Source organism: Nilaparvata lugens, chromosome 8, assembly GCF_014356525.2.
Source record: "Nilaparvata lugens isolate BPH chromosome 8, ASM1435652v1, whole genome shotgun sequence".
NCBI classification, from domain to species: Eukaryota; Metazoa; Arthropoda; class Insecta; order Hemiptera; family Delphacidae; genus Nilaparvata; species Nilaparvata lugens.
This window is the reverse complement of record NC_052511.1, coordinates 44,831,575-44,849,528: the sequence shown is the minus strand read 5'-3', so window position 1 is coordinate 44,849,528 and position 17,954 is coordinate 44,831,575. Positions and strand designations below refer to the sequence as shown.

Genomic DNA, 17,954 nt, shown 5'->3' with positions numbered 1-17,954 from the left:
GCCTATCTTGCCGCCGAAACGCACATTAATCATTCGCTGTTCTTGTTCTCTCGTCTGAGAGAAATAATTGATCTTGAGCTGCATTTAGCGCCCCCGTAGCTCTCACAAGAGAAGCTCTCAGAAGCTCTCAAGATAGTGGATGACGTTTTAATTGTTTTTCAAAACTCATCTCGATAAAAAAGCGTTGAATAAGGGATGTTTCGCATTTTAAACTGTCTCAGAAATATAATTGAATGGGTAGGTACTGTAAAAGTTCAGGTAATTAGAATCATTCTGGTAACTTCCGTTGTACTAAGCTAAAATTATAATGAATATCTTCTCTGGATATGACATTTATTGCTCCCATTCAAGTTTGAATAAAATTCAATTCTTTATTCTCAAATTAGATGTTTATCAATATTTTGAAATATCATTGGTAATCAAACAAACAGAATCAAATTTACAATGGTAATCGAAAAATATTAAATTGGACCCCAGAAATGTTCCATTATTTAATCTTGTATTCCAGTTGGAACGATTGGAGATGAATGAACCGATGCAGGCCCATGCAGCTCTAGAGAGCGATCATTTATAAGACTGTGGAAGTGATATCAACCAGTTTTTTTCCGTCCCACATTGAGGAAATGATTCATTATTCTATTGAGTTGAATTCATTGTATTAGAAGAAGCAGCATTGCCACTATAACTGAACAAAATAGATTGTGGCAGATTCTAGCATTTATATAATACATTTTAAGAAATTTCAAGACATTCGAGAAAAAAGGATACACTGGGAAATTCAACGGGTAATTCTCTTAAAAGTGGATACTGTATAGAGTAATAACTGCTCTCAGGTAAAAACTCAGTCTCAGAATGAAAATATTCTGTAAATTGATTGAGATTTACCTTAATAGGTTATTCGAATCTCTATAAAATCAACTTTGAATACAAGTCCTTATTTCAACCTAGTAGAGTGGCAAGTTTTCCGTTGCTGAAAGGTTTTTTCACTTAACTCACTTGGTCCAAATATGTTAACAAGTTCCCGTGGAGTAATTTGGATTCACCGGCCATTTTGAACTCACTTCCAGTTCTGCAAACAAGTTCTGAAACTCAATAATTCGCTGTCAGTGATGGGGGGGGGGGCTGAGAGCTAGCAAATTCATGGTGCTCTTGGCTCACGAACCACAGGCAATATTTGCTCGGCAAAGTCAAATTGAATAGTGAATTTTCCATGGGTGATTTCCATAGTTTGATTGATATTCTGTTTGAACAGAATAAAAATATTCTCTTCAATGAAATTGAATTCTTGTCAATATTCAGAAAAAGAGTGAAAATGGGTGAAAGCCATGAATATGGCTGGCTTGAGTTCAAAATATGGAATGAATATTCAGAGTATAGCAGAATGAGTTGGTGTAGCTGAAGAGAATGGCATTCTTATAGTTTGTGGGAAGAAGGTAAGAGAAATACATGAATTAACATGATACACCAATAGTTATGATTTTATGCGATACAAAAATACATACATTTCAAAATTAGCAATATCGATTCACAGTTTTTAATACGTAACACAATATCGATTCACTGCACATAGTTGATGATTCATATTATTATTACATTAAGTTCAATTTTTTATCTAGTAGAATTATGATAATATTTTATTCTCAATGAAAACTAGCATCTCATTATCATACGGAAATTTGTTAATGTTCCTAATATATATTAAATGACATTCATTTTTCTCAAGTTTATCTATAGTTATTGTTTACAATGATTACTGTGATATAGTATTTGATAGGGTAGAGAATTCTCATGTAGCAAGGTGATCTCATCCAGTACACAATATTTAATTTTCTTAACTTGGATAATAAGTAAAATATATTGAGCACGAGTATGGTTCAGGTAACATCCCTATCAAGGATTGAAAGAATAAGTCAGTACTTAAATGGAGTTTTCTTAGGCTGAGCGTTTAGTGCTGTCAAATCATTGGGGCAATAAACTCTCATTGAGATAGAATTCTGAATGAATCTTTCTACAATACAGTAGATTGAGTTAGTTTATTCGATCATCTTCAGAATAGTCGATAGTAAATACTAATAAAGTTGTTTTAAAACGAAATCATGTACAATACCGCAGTGCACAATAACAATAATACTTTATACTAGAGTCTCTCATTATTTATTTAGAATAATGGAATATCACGAGATATAGAGTGGTAACTAATAAAAAAGTATTCATTTCAAAAATGAAAATGAAAAGGGATCAAGTTTTTAGAAGGTAGAGTTACAGGTAGGGTAAAGAATGAATAAATATTTCCCACATGAATATGATGACTTGCTAAAAATGAAATAATTGCCTAGTGACCTGGCTAGCTCGGGTATGATGTCAGGTTCGCACCTCATCAATTTCAGCAAGATTTTATCGGTGAGTTTAACTCAGAATTCATTCGCGTTGGCAACAAATTTGAGAAAGAAAACACACATCTATTAACATTATTTCCATATTATCACTAATCGTATCTCACATACATTCCTCGCAAGAGAAAAGCAAACATATCTTCCTCTTCCAAAACAGTGTTTACTTTCAATAGTTAAAATGTTCAATTTATTGGAAATCAATTTTTGATAAAATAAAAACTAAGACAGTATAAAAGTGCAATAAAGTAGAAGTTGACAAACTTTTTAATTCTTTGTAAACAAAGCATTACATCGTTGTAAACGAACGTTTTACAAGCGTTAATGTAAACGAAACGCTATTACATCTCAAGATGCGTACAGACTTGAACGCCACGAACACGCGCATCACACTTTCCATAAGCTGATGCTTATTAAGTGGCGCACAAGTCTGTATGCTGCTTCTTCTTCAAACACGTATACCATTAGAGTATAGAACTTGACAAATTTCAAGCGAAGAAGTATTACCGTATCCTTCTGTTGGTGTGGTGTCATTTTTCTAGATCACTTCTTTTTTTCAAGTCTTTTTTTCATTTCAAATAGTTCTAATACAGTAAATGTTTTTAGACGAAGCTGAGGAAGGTGTGTGTGCTATCCTTTCATCTCAAATAATACAATATGGCCGTTTGCACAGTCAAAGCTTAACCTGTATTTAATCAGCTGGTGGATTAAACTCAAAATGAACCACATTATAACAAACGTTAGTTTCAGTTTCAAGATGAAATTTAGTTTAAACTGTAACTATGCAAACGGCACTCAATGTTGTAAAGGAACGTCTGTCTCTGTGTTTCAGGCACGAGAACTGCCATTGTCACTGTCGACGGCTAGCAGCTGGTCATTGTTGGAAGCGACCGCCGTTTTCTCCTCGGAGCTGGACGCGACGGGAACCATGGACACGCCGGTGGCGGATCCGCCCTGGTCACCCCCCGCCCCGCGGCCACCCATGGCGTCCGGTCAGTCCGGGTCGTGCAGGCAGTCGATGCGGACAATCATCACAGCCGCCACCAACACGCAAGCCGACAGCACCAGCTGGATAACCGCCACTGTGAAGTTTGTCTCCTTGCCTCTGTTCAACCAATCAACATTATCAATCATTCAATCATTACATCGAGTTCACAACATTTGCTGAAATGAACTAACATGAATCATGAATTAACCAATCATATCAAACAAAATAATAATATACAATACTGCAAAATCTTGTACTAATAAACTTATACAAATCAATGAAAAAAGGTCCATCCCTCTTTAAGCATAAGCTTGTGCTGAGGGATGAGTCGTAAGAGCAACTACCTTATCACATAGAAATAATAGAAATCATCATCATCAAAGTGTGAAAGATAAAGAAATAAATACAATTTTCAAACTATAATTAACTAGATTACGTAATTTATTGATGCAGTTACTAAATAAATAAAGTTTTAATCATACAAAATAAGAAATCCAAATTGATAAGAAAACAAAAATCATATAAACACAAAGATCTTTCAGTTACAAAACAGAATAAAATTATTCCTCTAGGAGTCCTTATTTATACTTTGCAAATGTATATATACATTAATTCAAATACAGACAAACGGGAAATATAATGGAAAAATATGTACACAAATATGCTCCAATGAGATTAATATTCAAAATAGTACCCAGTACATCATAGAACTCACAATAACTTGCATTAATTACTTTGAAAACAAAATTAACCAAAAACAAACATGATAAGATGAAAATGATAGTAAATATAAAACAAACAGCTAATAGGAAATGAATCGAAATACTGACAGGGAATGAATCAATCTTGTCTCAGATTGATAAAAGTTTTTAAACAATTTTTAAACTTATTGAAATTTGGAATGCCTGAAATTGAAAGAGGAAGCTCATTGAATAAACGAGGTCCCCTGGCAGAAGCATGACATGCAGCTGCAGAAGTCCTGAAACGATGCTCCTCCAGGGGCAACCTCACTTGCCTTCGGGTTGCATAGTTGTGTGGTACAGCCACAGGAAAAGCATGAGGTTTCAAATAAACAAACTTTAATAGGTTGAATTCATATAGCTTGGGTATTGTAAAGACTGAAAATTCCCGGTACAGGCCTTCAGTAGGGTATCTTGTTGCTTTCCTCAAACAAATTTTTATAATCTTCTTGTGAAGTATGATTAACGGTTGCATAATGGAGGCACCACAGTTACCCCAACCTATGATTCCATAACTCACAATGGACTCTATCAATGCTAAAAATACCATTCTTATTTGATGAAGAGGTAAGATATTTCTTAGCTGTACAAATTTATAAATTAACCTTCTCATTTTTGAACACAGATAAGATATATGACTTTCCCAGCGCAGGTGCTTATCTATCATGATACCTAAATATCTAGCTTTCTCCTGAAACTCCAGTCGAACACAAGTACACTGATTATGCTGGTTGCAACCAGTGTTGTGGATAACAATATTGCAATCTTCAAAAACAGTTGGTGAACCTGCAGAAGTTAGCGAAAAGGGGATAACAACAGTCTTGGCAACATTTATAGACACCAGATTATCATCCAATCATTCTTTTATCACAGATAAACCATTATTGGCCAACGTACAAGCATCAGACCAGCTTGAGCTATGAAACAAAGCAACTGTATCATCTGCAAATGAGTATAGAGAACCGCTTTGAATATTTACAATGTTCAATTTATTGGAAATCAATTTTTGATAAAATAAAAACTAAGACAGTATAAAAGTGCAATAAAGTAGAAGTTGACAAACTTTTTAAGTTTTTGTAAACAAAGCATTACATCGTTGTAAACGAACGTTTTACAAGCGTTAATGTAAACGAAACGCTATTACATCTCAAGATGCGTACAGACTTGAACGCCACGAACACGCGCATCACACTTTCCATAAGCTGATGCTTATTAAGTGGCGCACAAGTCTTTATGCTGCTTCTTCTTCAAACACGTATACCATTAGAGTATAGAACTTGACAAATTTTCAAGCGAACAAATATTACCGTATCCTTCTGTTGGTGTGGTGTCATTTTTCTAAATCACTTCTAAGTCTTTTTTTCATTTCAAATAGTTCTAATACAGTAAATGTTTTTAGACGAAGCTGAGGAAGGTGTGTGTGCTATCCTTTCATCTCAAATAATACAATATGGCCGTTTGCACAGTCAAAGCTTAACCTGTATTTAATCAGCTGGTGGATTAAACTCAAAATGAACCACATTATAACAAACGTTAGTTTCAGTTTCAAGATGAAATTTAGTTTAAACTGTAACTATGCAAACGGCACTCAATGTTGTAAAGGAACGTCTGTCTCTGTGTTTCAGGCACGAGAACTGCCATTGTCACTGTCGACGGCTAGCAGCTGGTCATTGTTGGAAGCGACCGCCGTTTTCTCCTCGGAGCTGGACGCGACGGGAACCATGGACACGCCGGTGGCGGATCCGCCCTGGTCGCCCCCCGCCCCGCGGCCACCCATGGCGTCCGGTCAGTCCGGGTCGTGCAGGCAGTCGATGCGGACAATCAGCACAGCCGCCACCAACACGCAAGCCGACAGCACCAGCTGGATAACCGCCACTGTGAAGTTGGTATCCTTGCCTCTGTTCAACCAATCAACATTATCAATCATTCAATCATTACATCGAGTTCACAACATTTGCGGAAATGAACTAACATGAATCATGGATTGAAAGATTGTATTGAAGCACAATATATTATATTTGAATTATGCTACTCAAGAGCAAAGATGAGCTCCTATTGGAGGGATAACGTCCACCCTAGATGCACTCAATCATCTTATTACAATGACCAGCAACGAAGGAGAGGTTCTTAAATGGATCAATTTGAATGAGAGAAATTTATTTCCTCTAGAAAGAAACATTTATATACTAGTGCATAATAACCTGAAAGTGAAATGATTACTTTTCCCAGTGAATTTGCTCGCAACACAAAATAGTGCAAGTTCTCTGGGAGTATTCCTGAAGCGTTCATTAATATAGTGGAGATGACGTGAATTATATTGCTCCTATAAATGATGATTTTGGATATATGTTTGTAGAATCTAGTTATACTGTTCTTGTAACATTTTTCAAAAAACAAAAATGAGGGTGATTCATGCATTCATCTATCTTAATTAATTACACTTTGCTACGGGCTGAGTCAAAGATTCTTCTCCTATGATTTTAAGAAATATTCATGAGATAAAAGCGATAATGTGAACTAGTTAGAATACCTCGAAAGAAATTGCTTCAATTATTGTCTGAGTTTTCTATGTTTGTCCAATAAGGGATCTGAATGCAGGCTCTACTCTCAAAACACACATAAATGGTGCACCACTGATCCATCTAACTGTATCTGTGTCTAAAAATGTGATTTTAGCAAATCTATAATTAAATATAATGAGGTCCACATTATAATGGCAGTGGAGAAAGATAGGAGAACAGAGTTCCTGATTTTCTGCCTTGCCACTGCCTTCTATATTAGATGATAGCTAATACCGGTATATTTTTTGTAATATTGTTCATTCTTGTTTAAAATAATCAGTCAAATTTTATTCTTCTAGAAAATATATTTTTCAATGTTTGAATAATGAATTTTCAAAGTGTGAGGGTAACATAGCTGACCTGGCTTTCCCCGAATGCTGGATTGTGATGAGACACTGGACCAGCAGCGCAATCTGCAGTGAGAAGGCGACACTCCAGAAGAGCGTGAGGATAGCCGCGATTTGAGCGTTGGGACCGAGCACCCTCAGAGCCGAGCCTGGCGAACACGTGGACGACCGGTAGCCGCTGAAACCACGGCTCGTGTGAATGCTCGCACCTGAAACCATGGTGAACAAAATGCTAGAAACGTCGAAAGTGCTCTACTCCGACCGCAGTCTAGTGAGAATGCTTGTTTCTGATTGTACCGGTACAATGTTGAACAAAATGCTGGAAATACCGAAAATGTTACTCGATCTTAGCGGTTAGTGGTATAGTGAGGTTCACGTTATAATGGCAGTGAATAAAGATAGGAGAAAAGCGTTGCCGATTGTCTGCCTTTATTAATTATATTTCTACTTTGTTAAAATGGATTTGGCAACGTTGCAGAGCTATAGAAGAATGTTTTGTCAAATGATAGACAAGGATAGCAGCACCAATGTTAATTAAATACTGCCATTATAACATGGACCTCACTATAGGGTTAGTGTTAGCAGCTAGTGTGAATGCTTGTACTTGGAGCAATGTTACACAAAATGTTGGAAGTGCTAGACGAATTACTTGTCAGCAGCGGTTGGTGTGTATGATAAGAAGAAGAAGAAAAATTTGGTTCCAACTGAAACAATGATGAACAAAATGCTGCAAAAAGTTACTTCTTGACAGTGGTTGGTGTGAATGCTTGTATCTGATACAATTTCAAACAAAACACTAGAAACGCTCAACATGATATTCACCGATTGATAATAGTTAGAAATGCTTGTACCTGAAAACACGTAGAATAGTATACATAGTATACCAATATTATTATCACAATATTCTGAAAGCCTTTCTAATGTTCTGTATCATGAGTGGTGTGAATGCAAGTATACCGTGGTGTGAATGCAGGTGTGAACTGAAAACATGTACAACAAAATTCTGGAAACTTTCGAGATGTTCTTTACGGACCACAGCTATTCTGAATGCTTGTTTCTAAAGCAGTGTGAAACAAAATGTTAGAAACGTTCGATATCCTTTTCAGCAAACGTGGCTAATGTGGATGCTTGGCTCAAAAAGCTAACGTCTGACTTGTTATCTGAATTAACAGGATGTGAACATTGAAGAGGTTGTTTTAATTGTTGAATGTCTGTCTACATTATCTATCAGATCCAATAACAAATCTCGATTCGATATGAAATAGAGTTAACGATATCAATCTCAGTCCCCTAAAACAGAATCAAACAGATTCCTTATTTTTATTGGATGCTGAAATTCTAAAAGCATTTCCATGAAATATGAAATGATCTCCGCCTGATAAAGCATATTCTCATACTTTTACTACCTGTGAGAATACTTTTATCCGTCCTGTGATAAAAATGACAGGATTAATCTCCTGTATTACAATATTCCTGTACCTCCATAATAATGACAGTCACTATTGGTTGGAATAATAAATTGGTTTGTCCCATAAAATGTCGGCTACGATAGTTTGTGATTGATCAATGAGAGTGAAGGGGAGTGGGAATGGAGATGGTTGCTTGTGATTTTGAAATTGTAAAGTGGTTTGACACATTACCATCAATAACCGGTAGATCGCAGTTACAATACATTCCATGTATTTCAATACATGGAAAATAATTTTGAATACTGTAGCTATGAAAGCGAATAAAAATTGAGTTTAGTTTTCGCACCTTGAATGGAAAAGTCTGAGTTATTCAAGCGAACAAATTTAGCTTAGAACAAGATTATCTTGTATGTATTGGTATGTATTTATAAATTTGTAATATATCAATACACAGAGAATAGTTTTTTTCTAAGCTTAATTTGCTTGCTTGAATAACTCAGACTTTCTCATTTAAGCTGCAGAAATTAAACTCAATTTGTATTTGCTTTGATAGCTACAGTATTCAAGTAAAGATGAAATGAACATTGTTTAACAGCTTTGGTACATTGTTCATCTATGATTTTAGTTTAAGTCTTTGGCAAATTGAATTATATATATTTTATTAGTTGGTTCATTATCAATTGTGGATTTATGTTGTTGTTGAAGTAAGATTGTTGTAAGAGTTGAATTTAGCAAAGTGCATAGAGTAGAAAGGAATATCAGAGAATATTGCGTTCATGAGCTTGAGTAATAACAAATAAATGGATTCGAATGAGCGTTCTCAATGAAATAGTTCAAGCCTGAAAAGTTCTAATTCACCTTCTTCTCCCTCCTCAATTAATTCCTTTTTTTTACAAAGAAGCACATATCGGGGGAGTAGAACTAGTGATCCGAGATTTACAATAATCCTGTTATTCACTAGAGTTGGAGGAAGCAATAGTCGAAAAATTATTACTCTCTTTCAACTCAACTCTAAATATATATTTTTTCTATTCAACTGATACTGTGTTAAATGTGAGTGAGCTCTAATCTTTACATACAATGCCCACTAACGTGAGTGCATCCTAATCCTCTGAAACGAGGATTTGCATTTCAAGTTCTTCATTGTACAAACATTGAAATAATTTGATACCACCTCTGAACAAAGAAGAACAGCTCAGCACTGTTTGGGTTCTAAACAGACCCGGCTTGGATTGTTCGCAGTAAGCCTGAGAGGTTGCCGGTATTAACCGAGAACGTTCTTCACTCACCACCTTGTTTACAATGTGCTTCTTATCATTGACGGGATTTCACAACAAAGACGGGTCCAGATTTGTAGCAAGCCTAGATCTTCAAGCCACCATCCTTCATACGCCAGAGGGTATAATAGATATTAACAGCTACTCTAAAAATAGCTATTTAAGAAGTGAAGATCCTAATTTTTTCTAGAGAAGTTGATAGTTCTCTATTTTTGGATAGCTCAAGGAATTCTTTAATGCCAGAGAGTATAGCCTAGTAACATAGAGTAAAGATACCGTAAAAATTTGTGTATGATAGTACTACCATACAAACAATTACATAAAGAATATCAAAGGACTAGAAATTCTAATTCCTGGAGAATTTCAAGGGTATACATTCGAGGACAGACTAGCAAATTCAGTTGGGGGTTAGCTTATGAAGCATAATAATTAAAGGAGTAGTTTCCAGATAAATCAACGTAAGCGTCTATCAGTAGCACATAAGCACAACCAATTCATATTATGTCTGAAAAAATACGAATAGCTTCTTAAAAGAGCATATGAAAGGAGCATAAATATAAAAATATAATTCCTGAATAAGGTGTGTTTAATATCACAAAAAATGAATGAATGAACAAATTATCTATGATCTATTCATGTATTACATGATTTATTATTAATTTCAAATGACAACGAAATTGGAGAGTTGAGTATATTAAATCATATATATAATTTCAATACATCCATTTAGGGTTTTTAATACTGGAAAGGCGTATGATCGTATAATCTTCATATCCAAAATGTTTATCTTCATAAATTCATGAGTGCATAGGAATATAATTATATTACTTATGCGGTGCCTGCTGAGGAAGAACATCAAAGTCTCGAATTTCCTTTCAAATAATAAATAAACTTTCCTGATGGATTTTACATTTGATGATGAAATGCAATACTTCCAAAGGATAATCTCGCAAAAACGGGTATGAGTCTTTGTATGTGAGGAGTCTGCCTGCTTCTTTGAACCGATCTTTCACAAATTATATTACACTTTTCTAAGAGACTATAACGATAACGTTCTCAGCTTCTAACAGAAATTCTGATGGATTCCACCATAAAATCATTCTGAAGCATGTTAAAATCATGCTTCTATGAAATTAAATTACATGGATAGAATGTTAGTATATCCTTTTATAGTTCATGACCAAATAAATCAATGGAAGTAGATAGTTGATGGGTCAAACAGATCAAATGCGGTACTTCATGATTAGGGTTGAAGTCTTAGAACAATAATTTTGTTACGACTTAGTATAGATCAGATAATGAAATCCAAGGTTAATGAAGTCTTATCTCATTTATGCCTGCTCTCCATGGGAATTTAACTTTCAATCAATCAATCATTACAAACAATTTATTATATTCTACCCACAAGTTGAGAAGCTTATAATGTCTTGAAGATTTAGGTCTGAATGAACCTCATCCAGTCTATCAAAACTATCTACTATAATAAGACAAAGCACAGATTGAGAGTTCTTCAACATTGTGATTACAAGACTGTGAGCACATTGTAAAGAATAGCCTTATCAATATCTCAAAAGAGGATAGTTTTATAATAGAAAATCCATAATCATCATATCATAAAACATTCAATAAAAAATTTTATGCTTCTTGAATAATCTCTTCGGAGCCAAATTCTTCCATCTCTCATCTCCGATACTTTAATGACCTGAAATCATATCGATCAATAATTTTAGCCTCCATAAAGTGACACATTGAGTGTCCGATAGTAGTTTATTTAGAGCCAATGACGAATTTCAGAGCGCTTGAACAATGTAATGTCAATATCCATCCCGAAACTCGAAAGCCATCCCAACACCCATGTTGATGTTGATGCGTTATAGCATGTAGCCCAGCTCCTCATCAATAAGGAACGACGTGATTTCAAATTGAGCTTTCAAAATTTAATCAAGCGGAAACAATTTCGCCAACAACTAGCTGTAAAGCTAGTGACGTCACTATATTGGCCATAACTTAGCGAGTTATATCGTAAGTCGGCCAAATTTCACAGGCTTCAGATTAAATTAAGCATCATCTGTACGTTGCTATCGAGCTGAGAAAATTGGTTCTTGTCTTGCGTTGAATCAATTATTGTCAGATTAATTGGAGATGTAAAACGTCGTTTCTAAGTCGGTTGAGTGCATAGATCAATAATAATGTTCATCATTATGAGGGTGAGGAAGGCGAACAATGATTTGACGGATGGTTAAAACTGTAGATTAATTTTTTTTAAGAACCAGAACCAGTGGAGCAACTCTTTATAAACTTCATAAAATGACAAATTAATATTTTCGTATGATAGGCGTTACTTTCATCATCAAGAATGAGCCAAATTACCACAAAAGCATGTTGAAACTCTATTCGAATAATAAAGGCTATACTGCCGGTTGTAGGTAACTCCAATCAAAAATTGTTGTAATATTATGTCATTTGGAGGTACCATTAAACAAATTTTGTTTTGTAAAATTGTATTGACAATAAAGAAGTTTCAAATAAGATAAAAAAAAATGAAGACACACTCTTTGGTTGCCAAGAAACCAATGACATGATTAAATCAGCACCTTTCTAGAATGTAGTTTGATGATTCTGTACTGTTCTTGAAGCATGCTTAGCAAGGGGTTTTCTTAATATAGACGCCCCTAAGAGTATGGATAATTCATTTGCTACTAAATGAAGAAAATATGTTATAAATAAAAGATAAATTGAACATTTTAAGAATGTGAGAGATTATTTTTGAACTATAAAATGATGCATTCTTTCCTGCAAAAATACCCTGCGGTGTAAAAAGTAAAAGCTGTGAAGAGATGAACATCCATGTAGTAGTGAAGCTAAATTATGTCTTTGACATAAGAATGGAAGAAGTTGTTCAGAGTTCTATAAAAAACGCCCGACGGAGCACTCAGACGGAAAAGTTTCAGCTGCTTTTTGTTGCTCTACACATGTTTTTATGCATGTGAATCATGGATTCAGCCGTGAAAAATAACAGTCTTGTTGCAGTCCACCCTGAAACCGTCTCTCGTCGTCAGCTCAACGTATTTCTGGACCTGATTTTGTCATTGTTGACAGAGATGTATGGACCGAAATGTATTGGCCCCATCGAGCAAGGATATTATGTAAATAGTACTGAATGATTACTTAGGACAGTGAGAAATTCTCCTGGGAAACCAGCGTCTGTTGTCTTCTTCAATCCCATTTCATCCACCGTTCGGAATAAGGAATGAAGGATATCGGAATAAGGAATAAGGACTATTCTATCCAAGGATTCTGAAGCGTGGAAATACGTCTTGACCAGAGATGAAATTGAAATCTGAATGAAGGTTCGTTATTGATTGAATTTGGAGATAATCGTATACAATGCTATTCAATGTAGCCTATTGTTAAAGCATTATGACAGACGTCGATAATAATGATTCACAGGTATGAAAGAGTAAAGAACTTTGATGAAAGACGTCCAATGATTTATTTTTGCTAAAGATAATGCTGACTTATATCCTGGTTTAGGATGTAGGTATGGACCATGGACGGAGCACTCCCTCCGATATGAAACAAATAGATTCATAGTTCTAGTTATTCTCAATTTGTATTTCAATGTGGGAAAATTCTATAAAAATGTAAATTTACAAATATTTTTGTAGACATCGAAATGTAAAATGTATTACACAAACTAGCTAGTACAAACTAGCCTATTCGAAGAATATTTTTTGCATGAACTCTATAAGAGAAGTTATAGTTATTACACGACACCAGAGTAGTCTGTGATTGAAGATTAGGCACTGTCGTTGATGTCTATTTCTTCAGGGAAGCAGTTGAATCTAGTTCAAAGCAACGAACTATTTGTATTATTGATAATCTATTATACCGAAAATAATTTCCTCCAAATACCATACACAAAACTTACCACGTGAAGTAGGGTTTGATGAACTGAAATGAAGGTTATAGTTAGCTTTATTGAATACAATTTATAGTTGACACAACTCAGGAGGAATTAACAGAATCAAATCGATAGAAGGAAGAGAAAGAAGGCAGGCAATATAATTCATAATGAAAAGGCTGTAGAATAATAATAAGAACAATAAATAGAAAAAGAAGAAGAGGGGAAGAGAAATAGAAGAAGAAGAGGAGGGGAAGAATAGAAAAAGAAAACGAAGAAAAAATGGAGAAGGAGAGAAAGTAGATCTTCTTTGAGATTGAGAAAATCTCAATAGAGAAATAAATTTCAGACGTAGAGTTAGAAAAATATGATGATGAAAAAGAATAGCATAAGGAAAAGAATAAGAAGGAGAAAGGCAGTGAAAGGAGAAGAAGGCAAAGAAGAAAATGATTAAGGCCAAGAACAGAAAGAAGACAATGGATTGGATATGACCCGAATGAATAGATCAATATATTCCATACTTTATTTATAAATTATACTCTCAGACTTTTATCACAGTTCGCAGATCTATCTGCTGCACCTCCTTTAGACCTCTATCACATACAATAACAAATTCTCCTCCTCACACACAAAAATAAATCATAAATATAATCCCCTAGACACATTCCTCCTTATAACGCTTAGAAAATAGTATTTTTAAATTCGCCGCTTGCAGGGCCGCCAACCTAACTACACACATTTCTTGATTCTCATAATTGATTCTTTTCAGACAATAATTTCGATGTACAAAACTTCTGGGCTTATATTTTATAGTAATTCCTAGGTCTTAATATAAATATTTTTCTATACATCAGGTACAATACTTTTCTTTTTCTTTTGCTAATGGCTCTTTGGTTTGGGTAACTAGCATTCACTTTAGGTTTTTTTTTTTTTTGGTAACAAACATGGCATAACTAACGGTAATAATATAAAACATAAAATAATATACTAACATTGATAAATATAATAAATAACAGTAATACATAACATTTTTGGGTTACAATACTTCTTTTTATAATCATATGTTGAGCGCTACATTCGATTCAGGTGGCTTTGGCCAGCTGACTGCTTGTTCTACATTTATACTGCTTACGTCATAACTGGTTGTCGAAACTCGCAATTAACCTAACTGCTACATTTTTTCTCTTTAAAGGTAATTTACAAATTTTAAATATTCTATCCCCGCTTGTGTCCTTTTTTATTTGATGTACTAATTTAATTACATAATTAAAAATTATTCTTTTGCTTGTTGCAGGCTTTGGACAGTTGGAGAAATAAAAACTTGGATTACTGCCATGCGGTCCAACTCAATATTAAATTTATCATGATAGGTCAGTAATTCGTTTGATAGTGGTGTTTTCCTTGATTACTTATCGTATTTATTTCAAATTCTGTGATATTGCATGTAAAATTGTTGTGGTTTTCCCGTATCTTTTGGCTTCCTGCTTGTAGCTTTACTGTAGGCCGTTCGGTTATCTGCTGTCCGGTTGTTGATTGTTGAGGCTGTCCTAATTGATAATTTTTTTTCATCATAAATTTAAAGCCCTTGTATCTGGTGTACTCCTTTAAACAATTCCTTGTTTCATTAATGGTAGTTTTCTTTAATCTGTTCTTTTCCGATTCATCCTGTAGTCTTAATTCATCTTTCCTTTATTTCATTAATATTCTTGATTTGGGCTCATTATAACTCATTAGGTTCACAACAATAAACATTTTTATAATATTAAATTTCCAATTATCAATAATAGATTCTTTCAATAACAACACAATATTTTCCATCCTATCCACAACACAGTCGTTTTTAATATCACAGCCATCATAACAAACATTAAACACCATATCCAAACATTTATCATCTTTTCAATAGTATATACTTCTCATCAATAGTAGCCAGGTACTTCCATTTTATTGACAATATTCCTTATTTCTTTTGATTTTATTAACCACTTTCAGTCCATCAATATCCACGAGTAGTCCATTCCATTATTATCCAGGCATGAATCCATATTTGTCCTATCAGTAGCTCCGTTTCTATCCCATTTCTTTGGCCCATTATTCCGGTCACATCGCTGATCATAGCCTTTAAAATGTATGTGCCGTGGATGCATGACGTCGGTCCGCTCTTGTCCTCCTCGGTGTCGGTCCGGTATCCTTCTTGGGCGTTTAAAACGTGCATGCAGCCTGTATGCGCGCGCGCGGTTGCTCCTTCGTCGCTTCTCCGCCTCCGGGCCTTGTGATGCATCTTCTTCTTCTCCCGAATGCCGTCCTCTCGTTCTTGATGCCGGTCGGGTGTCCTCGGGCGCCTCTGTCTCCGGGCCTTGCGGTGGGCGCTCCTTTTGTCCGGTAGTCCGTCCTCCCTGGTGTCGTCCTCTTGGTCCTCTATCTTGGTCTGCTGTGGGGTCGAATGATGCGCGGGGGGGTGTGCAGATACATGGTGGCGGTCTCTTGATGTGCGCTGCTCTTCCTGCGGTGATGGATCGTCGGCGGGGAATATAAGGCTCAAGAGGGTTGATGCTTACAGGGCGTTTTAAGTGCATGGTGGGCGGCGGTTTTTTTGGGTGTTTTATCTGTGTTGGTTTCTGTGTTTTTGTTGATTTAATCCTGTTGCATGCGCTAATGTATAATTTGTGCTTACTTGTTGAGGTGGCGGTTTGTAATTTCTGTTGTAATTATTCTGAGTGTGACTGTTATTTGAGTTTAATCGATCACGGCCATCATAGTGATTCCTGCGGTTGCTCTGCTGGGCGTAATGGTTGGTTGTGCGATTTTGAAAATTTTCATTATTCCAGTTACCATTTTGCTTGTGCTCATAGCGGCGTTCGAATTGAGGGGCAGATCGGTAGTGATCATATGATACCGGTTCATAATTTTGGCTGTTATACTGATTACTTTTTGAGTTATGTTGATTCCGTGTGTATCTTTGGTCTGAACGGTGGTTTGACATTGCCATCACAGACTGTATGCCATATAAATGATTTATCAGCTGTTTGCAATCAGTAATGGGTTGTGTGGCGAGTGCCATTCTAACTTGATACGGTAGTTTCTTCAGAATAATACTTGCTAATGCCGATTCGTTAATGGGCTCGCTCAATTGAGAATTTTTGAACTGTAGGGCAGTGACGAAAGTGGTACATGCACCGTCTAAGTTAGGGTTGAAATCGCATGATATGATGTCCGCTAGCACGTCCAACTGTTTACTTCTGCTCCAATACTGTTCCAGGAAGACAGCTAAAACTCATCCAATGATGTAAATTCATGGGCTCTACTCCGAAAGAACATCAGGGGTTCGCCAATCAATAAACTAGTCAAACGAAGACGCCACATGCTCCAAGAGGTAGGTGCAAGAGTTTGTACTAATTTTATCTGATCAATGAATGGTTGAGGTTGCAAATGGCGATCAGTATTATCAAATTTACCCAGTCCTTGCAATATACTATGTGAGTTGATGTTATCTGCTTGAATTCCTTGAGGTCGTTGTTGGATATAATTTTCTAATGCTGTTATTTTTTCCTGTGCCATCTGCCATTGACTATATGTGTAATTTTATTAGCATTTATTTCTTGATCTAATTGAGTCAGAGTGGATTTTTGAATTAGTAGAGTTCCGTTTAAAGCTTTACAGGTTCTGTGTTTTGATTGATGCTACCTTGCAGTTGGTTCATTTTGTGGACATATTAATCTGTTTATTTTGTATTTCTTTAATACTGTTAATATTTTTATCAACTGTAGTCGTTAAATTTTGATTGGCAACGGTAATTTGTTTGTTGATTTCTTGATGGCAATCGGCCTTAATGTTATTTGTTAAATCCTGAATGGGTGTAGTGATTTGTGTGGTTAGGTTATCTATCCTTTCGTTTAGTTCACAGGTAACCGTATCCAACCTTTCCGATAATCCTGCCGTAACTTTATCCTGACTTTCTTTCTGTAGATTTATCATTGCTTTTAATTCTTCCCTATGATTCTCTACTTTAGTCTCAATAGTATCCAACCGTCGTTCTACTGATTTTATAGCGCCTGCTGTCTCTTTCATGCCCTGTTCCACTGTTTGCTTATTTGCCTCTTTTATTGCCGCATTCTCTTTTTTAATCTCCTGCATCATATTATCCATTGTGTTTTGTAACATAATATTGAACATACTGCTAGTTTGTTCCATTATTACCTTTTTAAATGGATCTAGCTCTGTGACTGAAAATAGACTTTGTTTGCTCAGATGTGACTCGGCCTCTGGAGATGCGGGTTCTGCAGGCTGCTCCTCGCCCCCTTCAAAGTTGATCTCTGCTATCCGTTGATTCAATGGTGT

At 35.6% G+C, this 17,954-nt stretch overlaps 1 protein-coding gene across 1 annotated transcript in view; it reads right to left on the bottom strand.

Moving 5' to 3' along the window:
• Positions 1 to 1,451: 1,451 nt before the first annotated feature.
• LOC111043274 overlaps positions 1,452 to 17,954 on the bottom strand; it is a 31,865-nt gene continuing 15,362 nt past the window's right edge. Inside the window, exons 4-5 of the mRNA XM_039434878.1 lie at positions 7,040 to 7,235; positions 1,452 to 3,495 (exon numbers count right to left, since the gene is read on the bottom strand). Coding sequence (XP_039290812.1) covers positions 3,384 to 3,495; positions 7,040 to 7,235 — 308 coding nt within the window. The 3' untranslated portion in view covers positions 1,452 to 3,383. The remainder of the gene's footprint in view (positions 3,496 to 7,039; positions 7,236 to 17,954) is intronic.